Source organism: Ailuropoda melanoleuca, chromosome 6 (assembly GCF_002007445.2).
Source record: "Ailuropoda melanoleuca isolate Jingjing chromosome 6, ASM200744v2, whole genome shotgun sequence".
Taxonomy (NCBI): Eukaryota; Metazoa; Chordata; class Mammalia; order Carnivora; family Ursidae; genus Ailuropoda; species Ailuropoda melanoleuca.
In genome coordinates, this window is record NC_048223.1 from 52,573,548 (window position 1) to 52,599,353 (window position 25,806).

Here is a 25,806-nt window from a genome sequence, read left to right on the forward strand (position 1 = left end):
GATTCCACAAAATACTGTAAGATCTTCGGTCTTTTCAAATTTAACACCCCCTCCCTGGGAAAATCCACATACCTTAATGATTTACTACAGTCATTAGCAGAGGGAGTGAGTTTTTATGTTTGTTTTGTCCGTGGGCCTTGTTTCCCTGTGACTCATAATCTCCAGTACACTCCAGCCAACAAGGTACCAGGTGCCTGTACACACAGGCACATAGGAAAGGTCTTCAGTTCACACCTTTGGAGGATTACATACCCTAAAATAAAAATCTTGCGTCTCACAGGTAGCCTAGGACCCTGCTAACCCACAAAACTGCAAACCCCAGGGGCTAGCACACAAAAGTAATAAACCAAAACAATATAAGTCCTACAACATTACACAAACACCGAAGCATATAATTTCATTGATGAAACAAGGCCAGATTCCTGGCTCAGACTTAAAGGCACAGATTTTTATGATTTTTTTTTTAAGGTAATGTTTTTAGCTCAGTTTTAGGTTCACAGCAAAATTGAGAGGAAGGTACAGAGATTTCCCATTTACCACCTGTCTCCACAGGTGCATAGCCTCCCAGCATCATTATTCCCTGACCAGAGTGGACCGTTTGTCACAACTGACGAACTTCCTTTGACTCGTCATCATCACCAGAAGTCCACAGTTTATATTAAGGTTCAGTCTTGTAAATTGTTGTAAATTCCAGCAGTTTCGACAAATGTACAATGACATGGATCCAGTATATTACCAGTATAGTACAATACAGAGTATTTTCATTGCCCTCAAAACCCTCTGAAGGCACAGAATTTAAAACATGTGCGGACTGGGGGCCCAGCTCCCGTCCACTGTGAATGTTGCATTCCCTCTAAGGCTGCCCTAACCCCCTAACCCCTGGAATGATGTTGCCGGGTACACACACTCACTCCCAGCATGAGCCTATAGCATGAGTCAAGTGGGGATTACTCTCCTCTTTCCCTGGCTCTGTCCTAACACCCCGGAGCTTTGAGAAATCCTGATGAAAGAGGAAGGAAGTGTTCCTGAAAGAACACCCACCCCTCCAGCAGAAGGCAGGAAGGAGAAGCAACAGAGCAAGATGGGCCCCACCCCCTCTGCAAAGAGAAAGCACCTTTGCCCTATTATTTTGTGATCTACAGTTTAGGAAATAAGTTTAACGATGATCCAAAAGGCACAGATATGAATGTAAAAGTAAATATGTAAAGAGAGTTGAATTTCTGTTCCCTGAGTCAAGTCGTGGATGAAAGGAATAGAGGAATGGCGGATTGACGGAGATGTTTACAACAGCACCACTAGCAAAACAGGTAGAGAAATAGATGGGTACGTTCAGCACTGTGGATGAGAGTACACAGCCTATTCTAGAACAATCTGGCAGCATATAGTACAATGGAACAAACTGTATGACCAAAAGATCTCATTTCTAGAAATACATCTCAAAAAAATTCTCACACATTTCATAATGGGGAGTATAAATGCTTTTTAACAGTGGGGATATTGAGGAAACAAAATTATGTGTCTGACTTGCAGCGGGGTGGGGGAGGGGGGCAAGATACTTAAAAAAAACAGATATCGTGGAATTCTGTGGGACAGTAATTAAAAACAAGCCACATGTACAGCCGGGACCGTGCTGTGTTCTCACAGGCAGGGCTGACTTGATAGGTAGGTCTCATATGGAAAGCATAGGGCCCTGTGCTTGGAATGTTCTCACAGTGTTTACTCCTCTGCTGCTTACAGCTTGAAATTCTTCATCGTTTTTAAACATGGGTCCTGTATTGTCAATTTGCACCAGCTCTCACATAGTAGGTCGCTTCACCCTGTGCACAAGCATAGTGCAGGGAAAAGTAAGGCACACGATGAGATTTATTACAAAATACCATATGGAAAGGTTGTATACTATGGGTACACTAAGGTCTTTACAAGGATATGTTAGAATGAGAGGTGAGGGTAGAATGGAGGTCAGGTGTGTGGGAGTGGGGATCAGAGACAAAGGTCAAAGTTAAATAAGAGTAAATAAAACCACAAAGGGCCCTTCTATAGATGAATAACTAATTCACTGTAAGTCTCCAAGCAACAATGATTTGGATTTTCTTTGGGTGAAGGATGCCCTTCAGAAAACTCTGGGTAAAACAGTTTTATATCAACTATGCAATATTTGAAAACTTCACCTTTCAAATAGTATCTAATAGTATCTAATTTTCTAGCATAGACTGGATTCCAGTTGTTTCTATATTGCCAACACATGAACCATCTTTCCAGTGGGTTTTGTTTTTCTTCTTAAGACTCAAAATGGCACGCCGCTAGAACTTATTACTTTGTAAGTGGAATTGCCTATTAAAAATATAGGGATATAAAACTTTTCTAATAAAACAAATCAATCTGCAAAGGACTTTAATTAACTGCCCAAACTATTATAGTAACAGAAGCAAAACCAATCCTGGCTACAATTTTGAATCAAATCAAGTCCAGGCTAATTACTCACTGACACAATCCGAAGAGACTTGAAGGTATTGAAATCAGTCTCATGTCACACAGTTCTGAGTGCCCAAGTAAAATACAAGTTCTGTTATTGTTTGTGGTTTGGTTTGGTTTGGTTTTTTGAAGATTTATTTATTTATTTAAGAGAGCAGATCCTGACGAGGGGCTCAAACCCACGACACTGAGATCAAATTGAGAGCCGGCTGCTTAACCCACAGAGCCACCCAGACGCCCCACAAGTTCTGTTGTGAGTGCCTTCACAACCATCTCCTATACTCTGAGCGGCCACAGAGGTGCCTGAACTGATGGTGAAAGGTCAGGAGCTAATTCAGGAATACTTTTAAGCATGTAAAATGTTAGTGTTTACATCGTGTTAGAAGTTTGCTTAGGGGCGCCTGGGTGGCGCAGTCGTTAAGCGTCTGCCTTCGGCTCAGGGCGTGATCCCGGCATTGTGGGATCGAGCCCCACATCGGGCTCCTCCGCTATGAGCCTGCTTCTTCCTCTCCCACTCCTGCTGCTTGTGTTCCCTCTCTCGCTGGCTGTCTCTATCTCTGTCGAATAAATAAATAAAATCTTTAAAAAAAAAAAAGAAGAAGAAGTTTGCTTGGTTTAATGTCCTCAGATTGGATCTGCACCCTCACAGTTGTGAAAACAGAAAGCAGGACTCCATGCAGGGCGAATATTCCCTGCAGGTTAAGTACCATCCCCCCCCACCCCCCTTGTCCCAGGGCAGACACAGGAGCTGCTCCTGCAGCAGGAAAGATGCCAGTCAGAGAGAGCAAAAGCCGCTGCTTCTGCCTTTAGCTGGCTGGAGACCTTGAATGAGACTCTGTGTTCCTAGGCTTCCGTTGAAAGACTTGGATACACTTTCTCCGTTTCCTGCCCGTTCTGATACTCAATTTACGTAAGAAGGTAGAGGAAATTTAGGAAAGCCAAGGCAGGAACTGGCAATGAATAGCACTATGGCTGTTGGAACTGATGCAGGAGGTGAGGCCTTTGATGGAGATGCCTGCATGCCTAGGTCATGGCATCCATCCTCAGGCGGAATTATTTTCTGGATGGAGAGTCTATGTTCTGCTGAGAAATTTCTAATCCATCTGCCCCTTGAGGCACAGAACCTGGGGACCAGCTTGGCAGAAGCAAGGTTTTAGTCCATTCGCACTTCTTTTTTCATGCCCGGGGAAGAACTCACCTGACAAGGTTGCCTGGGCGGCCTCTGTCATATTTGAAGCCATGATTAATCTGCCTCGAGTTGAGAAGTTTCTGGTTGCAACATCTCCCGGGCTGTCTGGAACAGAGCATGCTCTCCTGGCAACTGCTTTTGGAAGGAGCTGGAATTAATCGGAAGCTCCCAGGGCTTGAAGACAGCAGATCCCCCTGTCAGAGACTTCAGGGATCAGGTAATGACTGTTGATCTATCTGCAGGGCCTGGGTCCTGGTATTGCAATGAGACTTGGGAACTGTTTGGAGGTACAGAAACTTTACAGCTTGGTGAGGAATGTTGTATTTGATTCCACCTTGTTAAGAGATCGTGAGGGTAGCATGTGACCACCGAGAAGATACGGTGCAGAGTTTTTCTTAGAGAAAGTCATAGCGAGTTTCAGAAAGCTATAGCATTTAGAAGGCAGACATTGCCATATTTGAGTCTCTTCGAGAGGAGGAATTGTAAGCCCACTCCTGGGCAAGGCAAGTGGCAGATTTTGTGGATTTAAGAGACCAGTCTCTTGGATTGTGCATCTAGGGGTTTGGGAAAGAATGTTTGGAGAATGTTTTTAAAACTTTCTGGAATTTTCAAAAAGCCTTTTATTGTCTCATTCCAATGGCTTTGAGCATGAATATTCCTTCTTATAAGAGGGGTCATCTGCAGGAAAACATGGGGCCAAGGGATTAGCCGGCGTTGTGGTACTAAGTGACATTCCTACTTACGGAAACTATGAACATTCTTCCAGTGGTTTGTGAGGACATGTCATTCTCCTTTTCTGCTGCTTTGTAATGAGTACCTTTGCTGGGCGAGGAGTGAAAAAGTGGTTCCTATGAATGTGGATATGAGAGTCGACCGCTCCTCCAGCCCTCATAATTGCAGACCTGTGTGAACTCCGGCACATGACGATGGGCCAGCCTCACAGACTCAGATCTACCTGGGCACTGAGAGACGAAATGATTGTCCTCTCAGTCCACGTGTCAAAGCCAAATGTTCATTTTCTTGCTTTTACAATATACTTATCTTTAATTCTCTGTTTTCAGAAATAAGAAAGTTGTTACCAGACTTTCATGTTTGCAAAAAGACATCTGTTCAAGTATAGAGTTGCTTGACCCCACTTAACACTTGAGACAAGAAATATGGCACCTTGTGGAGCCAACTGTGGGGATGGGAATATGGCGTCACAGGAGTCATTTTACTCTAATACAACTAGCTTTAAGGTTCCTTTGCCAGCCTATGTAGAAGAAACTGAGGGATCAAGCATCCCCCCTACAACTCCTCCTTTGTTATCAGTCTTACTTTTTTTAAATTTTGAAGGAACTGTCGTCCAGAGTTCAAGGGCTTTGTCCTTAACATAGTAGGAGAGCTGTGAAAATACAATGCCCTCTAGTGTTTGCTCTTTTTCCTTTTTCCCCTTGATCATTTCATTCCCCATTCAGCCTGAAAGTCTTTTCTGCTGGGGTTCCCCTGGGCTTGACGTCCAGAGCTATCCGCCTCTCAGCCGCGTTTGAAGATTCTGTCAAAGCTGCGGGAGCCCCTCTTCCTTTGACACAGAGCGCTAAATCCTCACATCCCAGATTTGCAGGCCTGGATGTACTGTTGTGTAACGATTTCCTCCCATTCACTTGTTGATGATAATGTCCTCGCTCTTCCCGATTCCTTCTTTCACTCTGTGGGTGGAGGACTTCAGGAAACAGAGAACCAAATTAGATCCAGAATCTGATTAACCTGGCTGCTAAAATAGTTGTGTAACCTCGTGAGTCACACTTTGGTAAGAGATAAGAATATCAGAGCTTTGTGAAGCATGCTGAGGTGAGGACGAGACAGAGGTTAAATTTCTGTGAACGCCCCAACTGGTTTTGGATGGAATATGTCAGATAAAAGGGGAAAATGTGGCAAACACCCAAATGTCTTCGTTGACAGACAACAGTCTTCTGGCCAACACGATCCTTGGTATCACTGCCCCAAATCGTGTAATAAACAAAAAGTGAGGTGGGGGTAGGGGGCTGCTGTTATGGTTATTACAAAATAGAAATACTAGAACTTGTCAACTTTGCCCCATCAGAAGACTTCTAGTGAAGCAGGAGGGCGAGGTTCTTGTCTCACCGGGTCAAAGAATGAATCTCACGGACAAGGCGAGTGAGCAAAGCCATAGAGTTTTATGAAGCAAGGATACAGAAAAACCTCTCAGGAATGAGAGGGGTCCCAACAGGGCTGCCAACGTGGGCCTCCATCCACCGTCTTTTATTTAGAACTGACCACGGAGCTTGTGGCCTCCTCATTCTTGTGATGTCTTGTTTTCAGTGAGGACTGTGATAACATTTTCAATGGCTTACTTCTTCTTTGGGATCAGGTCACACTGTGACTGCCATAAAAACACCCACCTCTGATGCCCAGGGCGGGGTGGTCTGGTTTGCTCCCTTATCTCTGGTTTTGTTGCATCTCAGCATTTCTGGGGTTTCTGTGAGCCTGATCATGAAGCCCCCTACCTCTCTCTCCCTACCTCGCCCCGCCTGTCCCTTACTCAGTGAGACCCTTCGGATGTATATCGGTGCGTCATATACTTGGGGGATGATTGCCAACATGTATCTTGGCGGGGGAGGTTAGAGATAAAGGAAGTTTCCAAAGGAATTTTTATATGTTAAAGTAGACTCACAGGGTCCTGGGGGTCGGGCTAAGATTGCCTATTGCCCAGGCAGCTGAGTCCCTGGAGGAATGTCACTCTGCCTGTTTCAAGGACTTGTCCATGGGCTGTAAGTAGTAAGGAAATTTAATAATTTTTCTTCTGCCTTTGTTTCCCACACTACTAGGGTATTTACTCAGAGATCATTGGGTTTAAATTTATACCTAATTATTTGTAATGTTTTAAGTATATTTTTATTATAAGAGTAATTCAACCTAATAAAGTCATCGAGGAAAATGTTTAACCAATAAGTAGCAAAAGAGGGGACATTTTTATTCCTAGAATCCAAAGCAATCTTTATCATTCTGGAGTAATCCTTCCAGTCTTTTGGAAGATCATACTTTATGGGTTTATTTGAGATGTTTTAAAAACAAATATTTAAAAATATATCTGTAAGTAGCTCAAAAACTGTTTTTGCCTCTATTGCCCCAAATTGTGCAAAACTCCATAAATATGTACAAATTTTTAGGCTGACATATAAATTTTTTATCATAGTTTTGAAAGATTGCAAGGGATGCACCTTAAAGCATAGTGTAGACAGTTTAAATTGAAATTGTTACGCAATTTTTAAAATATATCCAACAGATACAGTGATTTGAAACCTAATATCAGGGGCGCCTGGATGGCACAGTCGTTAAGCGTCTGCCTTAGGCTCAGGGCGTGATCCTGGCATTCTGGGATCGAGCCCCACATCAGGCTCCTCTGCTAGGAGCCTGCTTCTTCCTCTCCCACTCCCCCTGCTTGTGTTCCTTCTCTCGCTGGCTGTCTCTCTCTGTCAAATAAGTAAATAAATAAATCTTAAAAAAAAAAAAAGAAAACTAATATCATCCATTGGAAAAAAATCTCTTATTTAATGGATTAAAAAATTATATCTTTTGTTTGTTCCTTGAGTTCATACTCCCATCCCCCTTTTTTTTTCTACAGGTGTTTTATATATTTTTATAAATGTATATCCAAATGTATTTGTAAGCTTAAAAAGTCTTTTATTGATCAACTGACCCTTCTTCTCTGCAACTAAAACAGTGGATATACATTGAAATTGAAATTGTTTTCATTTTAGGGGTGCCTGGGTGGCTCAGTCCTTAAGCGTCTGCCTAAAGCTCAGGGTGTGATCCCAGGGTCCTGGGATCGAGCCCCGCATCAGGCTCCCTGCTCTGCTGGCAGCCTGCTTCTTCCTCTCCCACTCCCCCTGCTTGTGTTCCCACTCTCTCTGGCTGTCTCTCTCTCTCTGTCAAATAAATAAATAAAATCTTTAAAAAAATTGTTTTCATTTTTCGGTCATGAAGTTACATTTTCTTTTAATTTTTTAATGACTTGCCATTGTAATTTTTATTAGCATATAATCGGTCATAGGATCATAAATATATTAAAGGTTTAATGAATAATTATTATGAATTAAAACCAAATTTTATTAGGAATGAATCTCTTAATGACATGAATGGAACTTCTCATTTTAATTCATACACTCAGTGATGATTATTATTAACAGATGAAACAAAATTCAGCTTCAGTTGTCTTCCATTTATTCAACAGATGTAAGTGCTGAAAAACCATGTTTATATAGTATTATCTACTCCTTTGAATTCTTTCTGAAGCTCTGTGTCACAAATCAGATAGTGATGCAGGCACAAAAATTGTTTTTAATGATCTACCTCCTGACAACTCAAGTAGATTCTTTTCCAATTTTTTGAAAGCAAAGAATTAAAAACCAACACATTTGCAGAGGTGACTTGCCCTTGGAAAAGGACTGCTACTTTATCAACAATGCCTTTGCCAATACCAATGTCGATGCTGTCGATACTATTCGTCATGCTAAGATTCAGGTGATGGGAAAGATAGACCTTCCCTGTGTAGAGTTGGAAAAGGGAAACCAGCTTGAAGCTAGAAATTCTCAGGTTGTATCCATTTTAGGAAAGAATATATACAGGAGTCAAAGATCTATAATGTGATTTTTTAAAAACTATTTACATACCTATATATTTCTGGAAAGTCATTGCACACCCTGGAGTTCCTCCCTACAATTTTTTCCCCACTTAATGTAATATTCTAAGTGTGTCTTCATGTTATTATGTAGTTTTCATGAACATTTTAATGGTTTTCTCTACAATAATTAATCATCTAATATATTTAATTGACATGTTATATTTTATTTAAGCATCCCTTTACAATTGAACATCTGTTTTTAAGTTTTCTTTATTTCAAACAACAAGCATGAAAGCAACGTTGTAAAAAAGATCTCTGCCTCCCCCCCCACTGCCCTGCCCCGCCCAACCTTCAAGTGTAAAACATATTCTCTAAGTATCTATTTATTGAGTGGAACGTCTGGGACATAAGATATGAATAGTCTTAAGAAGTCCTGGTAAGTGTAGCAATGTTGTTTACCAATTGAGTTGAGCTAATTTACACCAACACTAGTAATCATTGAGAACACCAGTTTTGCAACATTGTTTCCAGTTTCTTTTTAATCTAGTTGTAATTATATACCATAAACATGCACAAATCTTAAGCGTGCAGTTTGGTGAGTCTTGACAATCATGCTGGTCAAGATACAGAGTACTGTTATACCCAGAAGCTGTTGTACCTTTCCAGTCAATGCCACCACCAAGCACTATTGTTTTTTTCTATTCCAATACATTTATTTTACCTGTTCTTTTTTTCCCCCTAAGATTTTGCTTTTAAGTAACCTTTGCACCCAACACGGGCTCAAACTTAACAACCCTGTGATCAAGAGTCCCATGTTCACCAACTGAACCAGTCAAGAGCCCCTCATTTTACCTGTTCTTGATCTTCCTAGAAAAAGAGTTATCAAGTAAGCATTCTTTTGTGTTTGGCTTCTTTCACTCAGCAAAACATTTGGGAGATTTTTCTATGTTGTATGTGTCAATGAGTTCCACTATAGAACTATAGCGCAGCTGTATATCCCTCCTATTATTGATGGGCGTTTGGGTTATTTTCAATAATTTACTATTATGAAGAAGTTTCAAGGAACAAGTTTGCAAACAAGTCTTTATATAGACCTATATTTTCTTTCATTTTGAGCAACTACCTAAATATGGAATTGCAGTCTTATAGGATTTTAAGAAATTGCCAGTTTTTGACAGTTGTAATATTATAAACCCCCCTCAGCAATGTATAGAGATCCAGTTGTTCCTCCTTCTCTCCACTATTTACATTTATTTATTTATTTATGTTTAAAGATTTATTCGTTTGAGGTGAGGAGAGGGAAGGAAAGAAGGAGAGGGAGAGAGAGAATCCCAAGCAGGCTCCATGTCCAGCGGGGAGCCCAATGTAGGGCTCGATCCCAGGACCCTGAGATCATGACCTGAGCTGAAACCAAGAGTTGCATGCTTACCCCACTGAACCACCCAGGCGCTGCTCTTGTTGGTCTTTTTAATGTTAGCCCGTCTAGTGGGTATGTAGTAGTAGCTCATGAAGGTTTTAATTTGCATTTTTCTGATGACTAACAGTAATGAACATCTTTTTGTGTGTTTATTGGCTCTTCATATATCCTCTTACGTGAAGTGATTATTCAAGTATTTTGCTAATTTTAAATTTAATTGTATGTCTCATTATTACTTATATCTTGAAAAATCCTAGACATATGTAATTTACCGGCTATCTATTGAAATGTTTTCATATTGTCTGTGATTTGCCTTTTTATTTTCTTAATGGTGTTATTGATGACCCTAAGTTTATTTTAATAAAGACTTGCTTATAATATTTTTTCTTTTATAATTAGTTATCTATCCCAAATTTGTAAAGACATTATCTTTTGTCTTCTTCTAAGAACTTTACAGTTTAGTTTTACTTTTATATTTGCGATACATGTCAAGTATATTTTTATGTCTGGTTTAAGAAATGTAGCAAGTTTTTTTTTTCAAAATTGATATCCAGTTGTTCCAGTGAAATAATTATTGAAAAAGTTTTTCTCTTCTTATTGAAGTTTATGAGAGTATCTGTCAAAAGCTACTAGATTACATATAATTTGGTCTATTTCTGTACTCTGTTGTTTTAATGGATCTTTCTCAGTCCTTTTGCCAATACTACATTGTTTTGATTATAGCAGTCCCATAGTAAATCTTAAAATTGTGTAATGTACGTCCTCCAACTTTGTTATTCTTTTTTAAAATAGCTTAAGCTATTACAGGGTCTTTATATTTCTATATAAATTTTAAAATCACCTTGTTGTTTTTTATTAAGAAGTCTGCTGGAATTGTCCCTGAAACTTAATCCCTATATAGTTCAATTTGGGAACTGACAGTTTAACAATATGGAGTCTTTTATGCGTAAAGTAGGTAATATCTCTCCATTTATTTAGGTTTCTTTAAGTTTTACGGTTTTCAGTGTGAAGATCTTGCTGGTCTTTAGTTCAAATTGTTACTTACTATTTTTGTTTTTTATTCTATTTAACTCATATTTTATTTTATTTTTATTTTATTTTTAAAGATTTTATTCATTTGAGAGAGAGAGAGCACACAGCTGGGGAAGAGACAGAGGGAGAGGGAGAAGCAGGCTCCCTGCTGAGATGGGAGCCTGATGCGGGGCTCATCCCAGGACCTGGAAATCATGACCTGAGCCGAAAGCAGACCCTTAACCATCTGAGCCACCCAGGTGCCCCTAACTCAGATTTTAAATTTTTTGTTTTGTGGGCACCTTGGTGGCTCAGTCAATTAAGCATCTGCCTTCAGCTCGGGTCATGATCCTGGTGTCCTGGGATTGAGTCCCACATCAGGCTCCCTGCTCAGTGGGGAGTCTCCCTCTCTCTCTACCCCTCCCCCTTGCTCATGATCTCTCTCTCTCACTCTCTCAAATAAATAAATAAAATTTTTAAAAATAAAGTTTTTGTTTTGTAAGCATTTTCTTGTTAACATAAGATAAACAATTGTTTGTTCGTTTTTTACACTGACCTTGTGTCCTGATACTTTTCTGCATATACTCATTAGATCTTGTAATTTTTGTGCAGATTAGTTAGGATTTTCTAAATGCACTATCATGTCATCTGCAAGTACAGTTTCACTTCTACTTTTCCACCTTTCTGCTTTTTTGTTTTGTTTTTCCTTTCCTTTTACTCTATTTGATTTAATAGCACCTGCTGTGCCGTGATGAATAGACATGATGAGAGCACATACCCTGTCTTTTGTCCCATTCTTAAAGTGAAAGTGTTCAGTATTTTACTGTTGATTATAATTACAGCTGGGGAATTTTTCATAGGAGTCTTTCAACTAATTGAGGAATTTCTCTTTCTACTTTCCTGACCAGTTTTGGTTAGGAAGAGGAGTTGAGTTTCCAGTTTTGAAACCGATCTTTTATTTGCTAATTTGATTCATTTCCATGTTCTTCTAATAATTTTGACTACCAAGGATCCACTCAGAAGGTTAGGAACAATTTATCAGGAAGGAAAGTACTCCAACTGAGCTCTCTCAGTCAAAATCAGATTTTCTTTTGTCACTTTTTAAATAGATAAGAAATGTACAATACAATTTCAGCTAAAAGAGTTAAAACTAGCAGTGACAACAACAAAAACTAAAAAAGCAAGTCATTTACATTGACCTGCTTACCTTTCTCACATTTATTCAGCAAATCTTATTGTGGACCTATCACACGCCACCTGTTAACGGCCTGAATTCTCATAAACAATGAACAGATAAAGTGTTTGCTATAAATACATTACAGCGTGCTCAGAATAATTCCTGCTTATTCCAGACAATATGTTTTTATTATTCCAGACTCCACACTGTGAGTCATTTGAGCTGGTTTGTTTTCCTCTTCTCATTAACCACAGCATCTGTTCAACCTAATTACAGCCTTTGTGGGTATCTAAATCTGATTTATCTGTGCAGTTTCCACTTTCACTTCTGTTTATTTGCCTCAGAGAGAATAGTCCTACTTAAAAGCCCCCCCCCTTTTGTAAGATTTTATTTATTTATTTTAGAGACACAGTGGGAGAGAGAGAATCCTCAAGCAGACTCCCTGCTGAGCCGGATGCAGGACTCGATCCCACCACCCTGAGATCCTGACCTGAGCCAAAAGCAAGAGTCCAAGGCTTAACCAACCAAACCACCCAGGCGCCCCTAAAAGCCCTTTAAACCCAAATGCTGATGTGATTCTTCCTGCTACAGAGGGAAGGAGGGAAGGAGGGCAGAAGGGAGGAAGAGAATGATGTAGAGAGAAGGAAAAAAAAGAAGAAAGGGAGGGGAGGCAAGAGGGAAGGAGGAAGAGATTGAGAGAAAAAAAAGCAAACCCTTCGGGTTGGTACACAACAATGAGTGGTAATTTCTCCTTCTCTTAAATAAAGAAGTTAATCCCATTTTTTTTTAACCAGAGGGCCAGGAATGAGGAAGTGGCAAGGTGACCAACGTCTTTTGAATTTGATTTTTAGCTTGTAACTTTTTATATTAAATTACTGAAAATTCCATGAAATGTGGTCTTGCCACTAGGCATGAAAAGAAATGACCTGATCCAGGGAATGCTCCAGCACACAGAAGAAAGGCAGTACAGAGTGGTGATGGACAGTAGTATCTTGAATCCAATGATCTCCAAGGAAATCTCAGTGCCAGCAATTACTACCTATGTGAATTTAGCTAATGTACTAGCCTCTCTGTGCCTCAGTTTCTCATTCTGCAAGACAAACAAAAAGGAGATAATAATACTAGTTAACCTACCAATAAATTGTTTTGTGGATTAAGTAAGTTAATTCATATAAACTGCTTCTAAAAGCTCCTGACATAAAGTTATTTTCAAAAACTATTATTATACAGGAACCATACTAAAAATGATACTGGGGTGTCTGGGTGGCTCAATTGGTTGAATGACTAACTCTTGATTTCAGCTCAGGTCATGATCTCAGTGTCATGAGATCGAGCCCCGGGTCAGCCTCTGTGCTCAGTAGGGATTCAGCCTGAGATTCTCTCTCTCCTTCTGTCCCTCCCTGCCCCAACCTGCTCACACACACACTCTAAATAAATACATAAAATCTTTTTAAAAATGATAGCTGTTATTATTTTCATTGAATTTTATTTTTTCATGATAAATGTTACTAATAGCACTTTGATTGCTGGTGACAGGAGTAAGAGAGAGATGAATATTCAAAGCAAAAAAACGTATTCCTGAAAGAAACATGATTTTATGGACTGGACTTTCTGGTATAGCCATGGTTCTGCTCTGTTACTATGAGTGCATGACCATCGTGGCCTGCCAGAATCATTTACGACAGAAAGACCAATATCATTTCTCTGCAAAGGTTATATCTGAAAAAGAAATCCACTTGAATAATATAGCAGCACATGGAGATTGCGTGAGCTGGGCTCTGTGACCCTCAGTTGNTTTTATTTTATTTTTAAAGATTTTATTCATTTGAGAGAGAGAGAGCACACAGCTGGGGAAGAGACAGAGGGAGAGGGAGAAGCAGGCTCCCTGCTGAGATGGGAGCCTGATGCGGGGCTCATCCCAGGACCTGGAAATCATGACCTGAGCCGAAGGCAGACCCTTAACCATCTGAGCCACCCAGGTGCCCCTAACTCAGATTTTAAATTTTTTGTTTTGTGGGCACCTTGGTGGCTCAGTCAATTAAGCATCTGCCTTCAGCTCGGGTCATGATCCCTGTGTCCTGGGATTGAGTCCCACATCAGGCTCCCTGCTCAGTGGGGAGTCTCCCTCTCTCTCTACCCCTCCCCCTTGCTCATGATCTCTCTCTCTCACTCTCTCAAATAAATAAATAAAATTTTTAAAAATAAAGTTTTTGTTTTGTAAGCATTTTCTTGTTAACATAAGATAAACAATTGTTTGTTCGTTTTTTACACTGACCTTGTGTCCTGATACTTTTCTGCATATACTCATTAGATCTTATAATTTTTGTGCAGATTAGTTAGGATTTTCTAAATGCACTATCATGTCATCTGCAAGTACAGTTTCACTTCTACTTTTCCACCTTTCTGCTTTTTTGTTTTGTTTTTCCTTTCCTTTTACTCTATTTGATTTAATAGCACCTGCTGTGCCGTGATGAATAGACGTGATGAGAGCACATACCCTGTCTTTTGTCCCATTCTTAAGGTGAAAGTGTTCAGTATTTTACTGTTGATTATAATTACAGCTGGAGAATTTTTCATAGGAGTCTTTCAACTAATTGAGGAATTTCTCTTTCTACTTTGCTGACCAGTTGTGGTTAGGAAGAGGAGTTGAGTTTCCAGTTTTGAAACCGGTCTTTTATTTGCTAATTTGATTCATTTCCACGTTCTTCTAATAATTTTGGCTACCAAGGATCCACTCAGAAGGTTAGGAACAATTTATCAGGAAGGAAAGTACTCCAACTGAGCTCTCTCAGTCAAAATCAGATTTTCTTTTGTCACTTTTTAAATAGATAAGAAATGTACAATACAATTTCAGCTAAAAGAGTTAAAACTAGCAGTGACAACAACAAAAACTAAAAAAGCAAGTCATTTACATTGACCTGCTTACCTTTCTCACATTTATTCAGCAAATCTTATTGTGGACCTATCACACGCCACCTGTTAACGGCCTGAATTCTCATAAACAATGAACAGATAAAGTGTTTGCTATAAATACATTACAGCGTGCTCAGAATAATTCCTGCTTATTCCAGACAATATGTTTTTATTATTCCAGACTCCACACTGTGAGTCATTTGAGCTGGTTTGTTTTCCTCTTCTCATTAACCACAGCATCTGTTCAACCTAATTACAGCCTTTGTGGGTATCTAAATCTGATTTATCTGTGCAGTTTCCACTTTCACTTCTGTTTATTTGCCTCAGAGAGAATAGTCCTACTTAAAAGCCCCGCCCCCTTTTTGTAAGATTTTATTTATTTATTTTAGAGACATAGTGGGAGAGAGAGAATCCTCAAGCAGACTCCCTGCTGAGCCGGATGCAGGACTCGATCCCACCACCCTGAGATCCTGACCTGAGCCAAAAGCAAGAGTCCAAGGCTTAACCAACCAAACCACCCAGGCGCCCCTAAAAGCCCTTTAAACCCAAATGCTGATGTGATTCTTCCTGCTACAGAGGGAAGGAGGGAAGGAGGGCAGAAGGGAGGAAGAGAATGATGTAGAGAGAAGGAAAAAAAAGAAGAAAGGGAGGGGAGGCAAGAGGGAAGGAGGAAGAGATTGAGAGAAAAAAAAGCAAACCCTTCGGGTTGGTACACAACAATGAGTGGTAATTTCTCCTTCTCTTAAATAAAGAAGTTAATCCCATTTTTTTTTAACCAGAGGGCCAGGAATGAGGAAGTGGCAAGGTGACCAACGTCTTTTGAATTTGATTTTTAGCTTGTAACTTTTTATATTAAATTACTGAAAATTCCATGAAATGTGGTCTTGCCACTAGGCATGAAAAGAAATGACCTGATCCAGGGAATGCTCCAGCACACAGAAGAAAGGCAGTACAGAGTGGTGATGGACAGTAGTATCTTGAATCCAATGATCTCCAAGGAAATCTCAGTGCCAGCAATTACTACCTATGTGAATTTAGCTAATGTACTAGCCTCTCTGTGCCTCAGTTTCTCATTCTGCAAGACAAACAAAAAGGAGATAATAATACTAGTTAACCTACCAATAAATTGTTTTGTGGATTAAGTAAGTTAATTCATATAAACTGCTTCTAAAAGCTCCTGACATAAAGTTATTTTCAAAAACTATTATTATACAGGAACCATACTAAAAATGATACTGGGGTGTCTGGGTGGCTCAATTGGTTGAATGACTAACTCTTGATTTCAGCTCAGGTCATGATCTCAGTGTCATGAGATCGAGCCCCGGGTCAGCCTCTGTGCTCAGTAGGGATTCAGCCTGAGATTCTCTCTCTCCTTCTGTCCCTCCCTGCCCCAACCTGCTCACACACACACTCTAAATAAATACATAAAATCTTTTTAAAAATGATAGCTGTTATTATTTTCATTGAATTTTATTTTTTCATGATAAATGTTACTAATAGCACTTTGATTGCTGGTGACAGGAGTAAGAGAGAGATGAATATTCAAAGCAAAAAAACGTATTCCTGAAAGAAACATGATTTTATGGACTGGACTTTCTGGTATAGCCATGGTTCTGCTCTGTTACTATGAGTGCATGACCATCGTGGCCTGCCAGAATCATTTACGACAGAAAGACCAATATCATTTCTCTGCAAAGGTTATATCTGAAAAAGAAATCCACTTGAATAATATAGCAGCACATGGAGATTGCGTGAGCTGGGCTCTGTGACCCTCAGTTGAGTTAGAATCTAACAATATTATCAGGTATCTCAGATATGCCAAATATTTTAAGTTCTCTTTCAGAAACTAAGCCTGGAAATCTGCCCTTAAATTCGAGGACTGAGCTGTGAAATAGAAAGCAGAGTGCCAAGATATTTTTTTGTTGAGCAGTTAAACTAAATGTCAGCCAAGGAGCAAAACAAAAGAGCAAGTTGAGCTGATCCTCTGGCGAGGGATGTTGGGTTATTTCTACAGACGTTGTAATTCAGAGCTCCTTTGAAAAGGCTAAGAATTCAAGCTTACCCAATTAGTACTGAAATAGGTACTGTTCATCTTTGAAATGTTTATGAAGAAAGGGTATGACAAGCAGCTTGCTGTGCAATTTAAGAGACAACAGGAATTAAGCCATTGGAAAATGATTTGATGATTCATGGTATCACCTTCAAACTCATGAGAAGAACATTTCAGAGCAAAGGGCAGTCAAAGAATGACTCAAAAAAGTTGAACTAGGCAAGAGGGAAGGAGTCTAGAGAGACGAAAAGTGGGGACATCACAGGTGTGGGAAACAAGGACACAGGCAGAGAAATAGGAATTANCTACCAAGGATCCACTCAGAAGGTTAGGAACAATTTATCAGGAAGGAAAGTACTCCAACTGAGCTCTCTCAGTCAAAATCAGATTTTCTTTTGTCACTTTTTAAATAGATAAGAAATGTACAATACAATTTCAGCTAAAAGAGTTAAAACTAGCAGTGACAACAACAAAAACTAAAAAAGCAAGTCATTTACATTGACCTGCTTACCTTTCTCACATTTATTCAGCAAATCTTATTGTGGACCTATCACACGCCACCTGTTAACGGCCTGAATTCTCATAAACAATGAACAGATAAAGTGTTTGCTATAAATACATTACAGCGTGCTCAGAATAATTCCTGCTTATTCCATACAATATGTTTTTATTATTCCAGACTCCACACTGTGAGTCATTTGAGCTGGTTTGTTTTCCTCTTCTCATTAACCACAGCATCTGTTCAACCTAATTACAGCCTTTGTGGGTATCTAAATCTGANTAAATCTGTCTAGTGATGTGCTTCTCCAAGTGTGAATTTGGAGTGACCTATATCAGAACCACCCAGGGGTACTAATTAAAAATGCAGTTCTTAAAAAAAAATAAATAAAAAATAAAAATAAAAATGCAGCTCTTGAGTCTCTACTTTACCTTAGAATCAGAATCTCTGAGAGACAGGGTTGAAGATCCCAGTATTTTTCACAAATACAAACAAGGATCAGAAAGGGTTTGTGAAAGGGACTGGATGGAACTAACATGGCGAGGCTACTGGGCCACTGTGGTTGCTTCTTCTTTTTGTTTTCAACACTTCATTGAGATATAACTTGTATATTGTAATGTAGTTACGTGCTGTAAGAGTACAAGGCATGACCTTTGATAAATAAACCCACATAACTGCTGTAAGATTGGTCTTTTTTTAANCTCTTCTCATTAACCACAGCATCTGTTCAACCTAATTACAGCCTTTGTGGGTATCTAAATCTGATTTATCTGTGCAGTTTCCACTTTCACTTCTGTTTATTTGCCTCAGAGAGAATAGTCCTACTTAAAAGCCCCCCCCCTTTTGTAAGATTTTATTTATTTATTTTAGAGACATAGTGGGAGAGAGAGAATCCTCAAGCAGACTCCCTGCTGAGCCGGATGCAGGACTCGATCCCACCACCCTGAGATCCTGACCTGAGCCAAAAGCAAGAGTCCAAGGCTTAACCAACCAAACCACCCAGGCGCCCCTAAAAGCCCTTTAAACCCAAATGCTGATGTGATTCTTCCTGCTACAGAGGGAAGGAGGGAAGGAGGGCAGAAGGGAGGAAGAGAATGATGTAGAGAGAAGGAAAAAAAAGAAGAAAGGGAGGGGAGGCAAGAGGGAAGGAGGAAGAGATTGAGAGAAAAAAAAGCAAACCCTTCGGGTTGGTACACAACAATGAGTGGTAATTTCTCCTTCTCTTAAATAAAGAAGTTAATCCCATTTTTTTTTAACCAGAGGGCCAGGAATGAGGAAGTGGCAAGGTGACCAACGTCTTTTGAATTTGATTTTTAGCTTGTAACTTTTTATATTAAATTACTGAAAATTCCATGAAATGTGGTCTTGCCACTAGGCATGAAAAGAAATGACCTGATCCAGGGAATGCTCCAGCACACAGAAGAAAGGCAGTACAGAGTGGTGATGGACAGTAGTATCTTGAATCCAATGATCTCCAAGGAAATCTCAGTGCCAGCAATTACTACCTATGTGAATTTAGCTAATGTACTAGCCTCTCTGTGCCTCAGTTTCTCATTCTGCAAGACAAACAAAAAGGAGATAATAATACTAGTTAACCTACCAATAAATTGTTTTGTGGATTAAGTAAGTTAATTCATATAAACTGCTTCTAAAAGCTCCTGACATAAAGTTATTTTCAAAAACTATTATTATACAGGAACCATACTAAAAATGATACTGGGGTGTCTGGGTGGCTCAATTGGTTGAATGACTAACTCTTGATTTCAGCTCAGGTCATGATCTCAGTGTCATGAGATCGAGCCCCGGGTCAGCCTCTGTGCTCAGTAGGGATTCAGCCTGAGATTCTCTCTCTCCTTCTGTCCCTCCCTGCCCCAACCTGCTCACACACACACTCTAAATAAATACATAAAATCTTTTTAAAAATGATAGCTGTTATTATTTTCATTGAATTTTATTTTTTCATGATAAATGTTACTAATAGCACTTTGATTGCTGGTGACAGGAGTAAGAGAGAGATGAATATTCAAAGCAAAAAAACGTATTCCTGAAAGAAACATGATTTTATGGACTGGACTTTCTGGTATAGCCATGGTTCTGCTCTGTTACTATGAGTGCATGACCATCGTGGCCTGCCAGAATCATTTACGACAGAAAGACCAATATCATTTCTCTGCAAAGGTTATATCTGAAAAAGAAATCCACTTGAATAATATAGCAGCACATGGAGATTGCGTGAGCTGGGCTCTGTGACCCTCAGTTGAGTTAGAATCTAACAATATTATCAGGTATCTCAGATATGCCAAATATTTTAAGTTCTCTTTCAGAAACTAAGCCTGGAAATCTGCCCTTAAATTCGAGGACTGAGCTGTGAAATAGAAAGCAGAGTGCCAAGATATTTTTTTGTTGAGCAGTTAAACTAAATGTCAGCCAAGGAGCAAAACAAAAGAGCAAGTTGAGCTGATCCTCTGGCGAGGGATGTTGGGTTATTTCTACAGACGTTGTAATTCAGAGCTCCTTTGAAAAGGCTAAGAATTCAAGCTTACCCAATTAGTACTGAAATAGGTACTGTTCATCTTTGAAATGTTTATGAAGAAAGGGTATGACAAGCAGCTTGCTGTGCAATTTAAGAGACAACAGGAATTAAGCCATTGGAAAATGATTTGATGATTCATGGTATCACCTTCAAACTCATGAGAAGAACATTTCAGAGCAAAGGGCAGTCAAAGAATGACTCAAAAAAGTTGAACTAGGCAAGAGGGAAGGAGTCTAGAGAGACGAAAAGTGGGGACATCACAGGTGTGGGAAACAAGGACACAGGCAGAGAAATAGGAATTAAATCTGTCTAGTGATGTGCTTCTCCAAGTGTGAATTTGGAGTGACCTATATCAGAACCACCCAGGGGTACTAATTAAAAATGCAGTTCTTAAAAAAAAATAAATAAAAAATAAAAATAAAAATGCAGCTCTTGAGTCTCTACTTTACCTTAGAATCAGAATCTCTGAGAGACAGGGTTGAAGATCCCAGTATTTTTCACAAATACAAACAAGGATCAGAAAGGGTTTGTGAAAGGGACTGGATGGAACTAACATGGCGAGGCTACTGGGCCACTGTGGTTGCTTCTTCTTTTTGTTTTCAACACTTCATTGAGATATAACTTGTATATTGTAATGTAGTTACGTGCTGTAAGAGTACAAGGCATGACCTTTGATAAATAAACCCACATAACTGCTGTAAGATTGGTCTTTTTTTAAAAAAAAAAAAAGATTTTATTTATTTGAGAGAGAGAGAGAATGCAAAAGTGTGGGGGAGGGGCAGAGGGAGAGGGAGAAGCAGACACCCTGCTGAGCAGGGAGCCCAATGTGGGGCTTGATCACAGGACTGAGATCATGATCTGAGCCAAAGGTAGATGCTTAGTTGACTGAGCCACCCAAGTGGCTTGCCATAAGATCAGTCTTAATATTAAATATTCATCACCCTAGAAAATTTCTTCATGTTTCCTTGCCGCCTAGCCCCAAATCACCCTCAATCTGATTTCTGTCACTATATATTAGTATCGATTTTTGTCTAAAATTTCATATAAATATAATTATTCCATATACTCCTGTGTATGTGACTTCTTTCTTTTGCTCAAATTCATGTGTTTGAGTTTTATCTATGTGGTTATGTGTATCAGCTGTTTTTTCCCTTTTTATTGCTAAGGAGTATTTCATTGGACAGATGTACTGTATCTAGACAGTCTGTATCCATTCCATATTTGGGTTATGACTGGTTAGAGTGTATTATTATTAAACATGCTATGAATATTTGTTTACAAATCTTCTAGAAAACATATGTTCTCTTTTATCTTGGTAAATACCTAGGGGTGGAAATACTGAGTCATGTGGAAATTGTATGTCGTATATTTAATTCTATAAGACTATGTAAGACAATACTAAATTGTTTTATCCAGTGCTTTTTCCATTTTACACTTCTACAGGGAAGAAATCATGGGCATTCCATTTGTTCAATGTCCTTGCCAACCATTGCTCTTNAAGGAAAAAAAAGAAGAAAGGGAGGGGAGGCAAGAGGGAAGGAGGAAGAGATTGAGAGAAAAAAAAGCAAACCCTTCGGGTTGGTACACAACAATGAGTGGTAATTTCTCCTTCTCTTAAATAAAGAAGTTAATCCCATTTTTTTTTAACCAGAGGGCCAGGAATGAGGAAGTGGCAAGGTGACCAACGTCTTTTGAATTTGATTTTTAGCTTGTAACTTTTTATATTAAATTACTGAAAATTCCATGAAATGTGGTCTTGCCACTAGGCATGAAAAGAAATGACCTGATCCAGGGAATGCTCCAGCACACAGAAGAAAGGCAGTACAGAGTGGTGATGGACAGTAGTATCTTGAATCCAATGATCTCCAAGGAAATCTCAGTGCCAGCAATTACTACCTATGTGAATTTAGCTAATGTACTAGCCTCTCTGTGCCTCAGTTTCTCATTCTGCAAGACAAACAAAAAGGAGATAATAATACTAGTTAACCTACCAATAAATTGTTTTGTGGATTAAGTAAGTTAATTCATATAAACTGCTTTTAAAAGCTCCTGACATAAAGTTATTTTCAAAAACTATTATTATACAGGAACCATACTAAAAATGATACTGGGGTGTCTGGGTGGCTCAATTGGTTGAATGACTAACTCTTGATTTCAGCTCAGGTCATGATCTCAGTGTCATGAGATCGAGCCCCGGGTCAGCCTCTGTGCTCAGAAGGGATTCAGCCTGAGATTCTCTCTCTCCTTCTGTCCCTCCCTGCCCCAACCTGCTCACACACACACTCTAAATAAATACATAAAATCTTTTTAAAAATGATAGCTGTTATTATTTTCATTGAATTTTATTTTTTCATGATAAATGTTACTAATAGCACTTTGATTGCTGGTGACAGGAATAAGAGAGAGATGAATATTCAAAGCAAAAAAACGTATTCCTGAAAGAAACATGATTTTATGGACTGGACTTTCTGGTATAGCCATGGTTCTGCTCTGTTACTATGAGGTGCATGACCATCGTGGCCTGCCAGAATCATTTACGACAGAAAGACCAATATCATTTCTCTGCAAAGGTTATATCTGAAAAAGAAATCCACTTGAATAATATAGCAGCACATGGAGATTGCGTGAGCTGGGCTCTGTGACCCTCAGTTGAGTTAGAATCTAACAATATTATCAGGTATCTCAGATATGCCAAATATTTTAAGTTCTCTTTCAGAAACTAAGCCTGGAAATCTGCCCTTAAATTCGAGGACTGAGCTGTGAAATAGAAAGCAGAGTGCCAAGATATTTTTTTGTTGAGCAGTTAAACTAAATGTCAGCCAAGGAGCAAAACAAAAGAGCAAGTTGAGCTGATCCTCTGGCGAGGGATGTTGGGTTATTTCTACAGACGTTGTAATTCAGAGCTCCTTTGAAAAGGCTAAGAATTCAAGCTTACCCAATTAGTACTGAAATAGGTACTGTTCATCTTTGAAATGTTTATGAAGAAAGGGTATGACAAGCAGCTTGCTGTGCAATTTAAGAGACAACAGGAATTAAGCCATTGGAAAATGATTTGATGATTCATGGTATCACCTTCAAACTCATGAGAAGAACATTTCAGAGCAAAGGGCAGTCAAAGAATGACTCAAAAAAGTTGAACTAGGCAAGAGGGAAGGAGTCTAGAGAGACGAAAAGTGGGGACATCACAGGTGTGGGAAACAAGGACACAGGCAGAGAAATAGGAATTAAATCTGTCTAGTGATGTGCTTCTCCAAGTGTGAATTTGGAGTGACCTATATCAGAACCACCCAGGGGTACTAATTAAAAATGCAGTTCTTAAAAAAAAATAAATAAAAAATAAAAATAAAAATGCAGCTCTTGAGTCTCTACTTTACCTTAGAATCAGAATCTCTGAGAGACAGGGTTGAAGATCCCAGTATTTTTCACAAATACAAACAAGGATCAGAAAGGGTTTGTGAAAGGGACTGGATGGAACTAACATGGCGAGGCTACTGGGCCACTGTGGTTGCTTCTTCTTTTTGTTTTCAACACTTCATTGAGATATAACTTGTATATTGTAATGTAGTTACGTGCTGTAAGAGTACAAGGCATGACCTTTGATAAATAAACCCACATAACTGCTGTAAGATTGGTCTTTTTAAAAAAAAAAAGATTTTATTTATTTGAGAGAGAGAGAGAATGCAAAAGTGTGGGGGAGGGGCAGAGGGAGAGGGAGAAGCAGACACCCTGCTGAGCAGGGAGCCCAATGTGGGGCTTGATCACAGGACTGAGATCATGATCTGAGCCAAAGGTAGATGCTTAGTTGACTGAGCCACCCAAGTGGCTTGCCATAAGATCAGTCTTAATATTAAATATTCATCACCCTAGAAAATTTCTTCATGTTTCCTTGCCGCCTAGCCCCAAATCACCCTCAATCTGATTTCTGTCACTATATATTAGTATCGATTTTTGTCTAAAATTTCATATAAATATAATTATTCCATATACTCCTGTGTATGTGACTTCTTTCTTTTGCTCAAATTCATGTGTTTGAGTTTTATCTATGTGGTTATGTGTATCAGCTGTTTTTTCCCTTTTTATTGCTAAGGAGTATTTCATTGGACAGATGTACTGTATCTAGACAGTCTGTATCCATTCCATATTTGGGTTATGACTGGTTAGAGTGTATTATTATTAAACATGCTATGAATATTTGTTTACAAATCTTCTAGAAAACATATGTTCTCTTTTATCTTGGTAAATACCTAGGGGTGGAAATACTGAGTCATGTGGAAATTGTATGTCGTATATTTAATTCTATAAGACTATGTAAGACAATACTAAATTGTTTTATCCAGTGCTTTTTCCATTTTACACTTCTACAGGGAAGAAATCATGGGCATTCCATTTGTTCAATGTCCTTGCCAACCATTGCTCTTTTTAATTCTAGCTATTACAGTGGGTGAGAAGAGTTATCTCATTGTAATCTTAATTTGAATTTCCCTGATGGCGAAAGATATGGAGCACCCCTTCATGTACTTACTAGCCATTCATACACTTTCTTTTGTTAAAAGCTTTTGTCCATTTTATTATTGGCTATTTGACTTCTTATTGAGTTGTAAGAGATCTTAATGTATTCTGGACAAAATTTCTTTGTCAGATTTTTGTTTCACAAATATTTTCTCAAAGCCAATGGCTTGACATTTAAATTTCTTAATGTTGTCTTTTCAGCAGTACAGTTTTTAATTTCAATAAGATCCAATTTATCATTTTTGTCTTTCATGCTTTTTGTGTCCTAAGATATCTTTGCTACCCTGCGGTCACAAAGATTCCCTGTGTTTTTGTTTAAACTTTATAGTTTTTGCTTTTATGTTTAGGCCAATAATTTACTTTTAACTTTTGCAAATGGTGCTAGTTAAGGGTTGAACTTGACTTTTTTTCTCTGTTCTAGTACCATTTTTGCAAATAAAATTCTTTGCCATTGAATTATAAGCTTTGCCCAAAATCACTTGACTCCGTGTACGTGTATAGTTGCGCACCAATTGTTGTATCGTACTGGATATTCATCATGTGACACTGCCACACAGCCAGTGTTGATTACTGCAACTTGCAAATCTTGAAATCAGGTAATGTCAGTCATCCGACTTCATTTCTTTTGCAAATATATGTTGGCTATTTAGGTCACTTTAGAATATAATGTAAATTTATTTGGGCCTCATAAAATGAGTTGGAAAGAGTTTCTTCCTTTACTTTTTTCTTTTTCCTTCTTTTTTTTTTTTGTTTAATTATAATAATCTCTTCCTTATTTGTTAAATAGGATATTCACTAAGGAAACCATTGGCTTTCTTTTTATTTTTACTCCCACGTCTTTTTTTTTTAAAGAAATTCTTTTAAAATTTTATATTTATTTGTTTGTTTGTTTATCTAAGAGAGACTGTGGGGGGTAGAAAGGCAGAGGGAGAGAGAATCTTAAGCAGGCTCCACACTCAGCAGGGAGCCCAATGTGGAGCTGGATCTCAGGACCCTGAGATCATGACCTGGGCTGAAATCAAGAGTCTGAAGTTTAACCCACTGAGTCACCCAGGCACACCTATTCATAAGTCTTTTTAAGGTTCAAAGTAGAACATGGCCCAATTAAAAATATATTTTTTTAACTAATCAGACTAATACTTAGTAGTCAAGATACTCAGAAGTGGGATTTTTGTTTGTATGTGTGTAAATGCTTCTGAAAACAAATTCAATTTCTTTAATAGAATAGGGCTCATCAAATGTTCTATTTTTTCTTGAAACAGAAATTATTGAAGTTGTGTTTTTCAAAGAATTTTTCCATTTTATCTAATTTATCAAATTAATTGGCATGTAAATTTCCTCATATACCCTTCTTACAATTTTATTATTTGTGATATTGTTCATGATATTCATTCTTTAATTTCTGATTCTGG

At 38.8% G+C, this 25,806-nt stretch overlaps 1 protein-coding gene across 1 annotated transcript in view; it reads left to right on the forward strand.

Moving 5' to 3' along the window:
• The first annotated feature begins 3,752 nt into the window (after positions 1-3,752).
• LIPK (lipase family member K) overlaps positions 3,753-25,806 on the forward strand; it is a 52,774-nt gene continuing 30,720 nt past the window's right edge. The window contains exon 1 of the mRNA XM_019794315.2: positions 3,753-3,878. Coding sequence (XP_019649874.2) covers positions 3,779-3,878 — 100 coding nt within the window. The 5' untranslated portion in view covers positions 3,753-3,778. The remainder of the gene's footprint in view (positions 3,879-25,806) is intronic.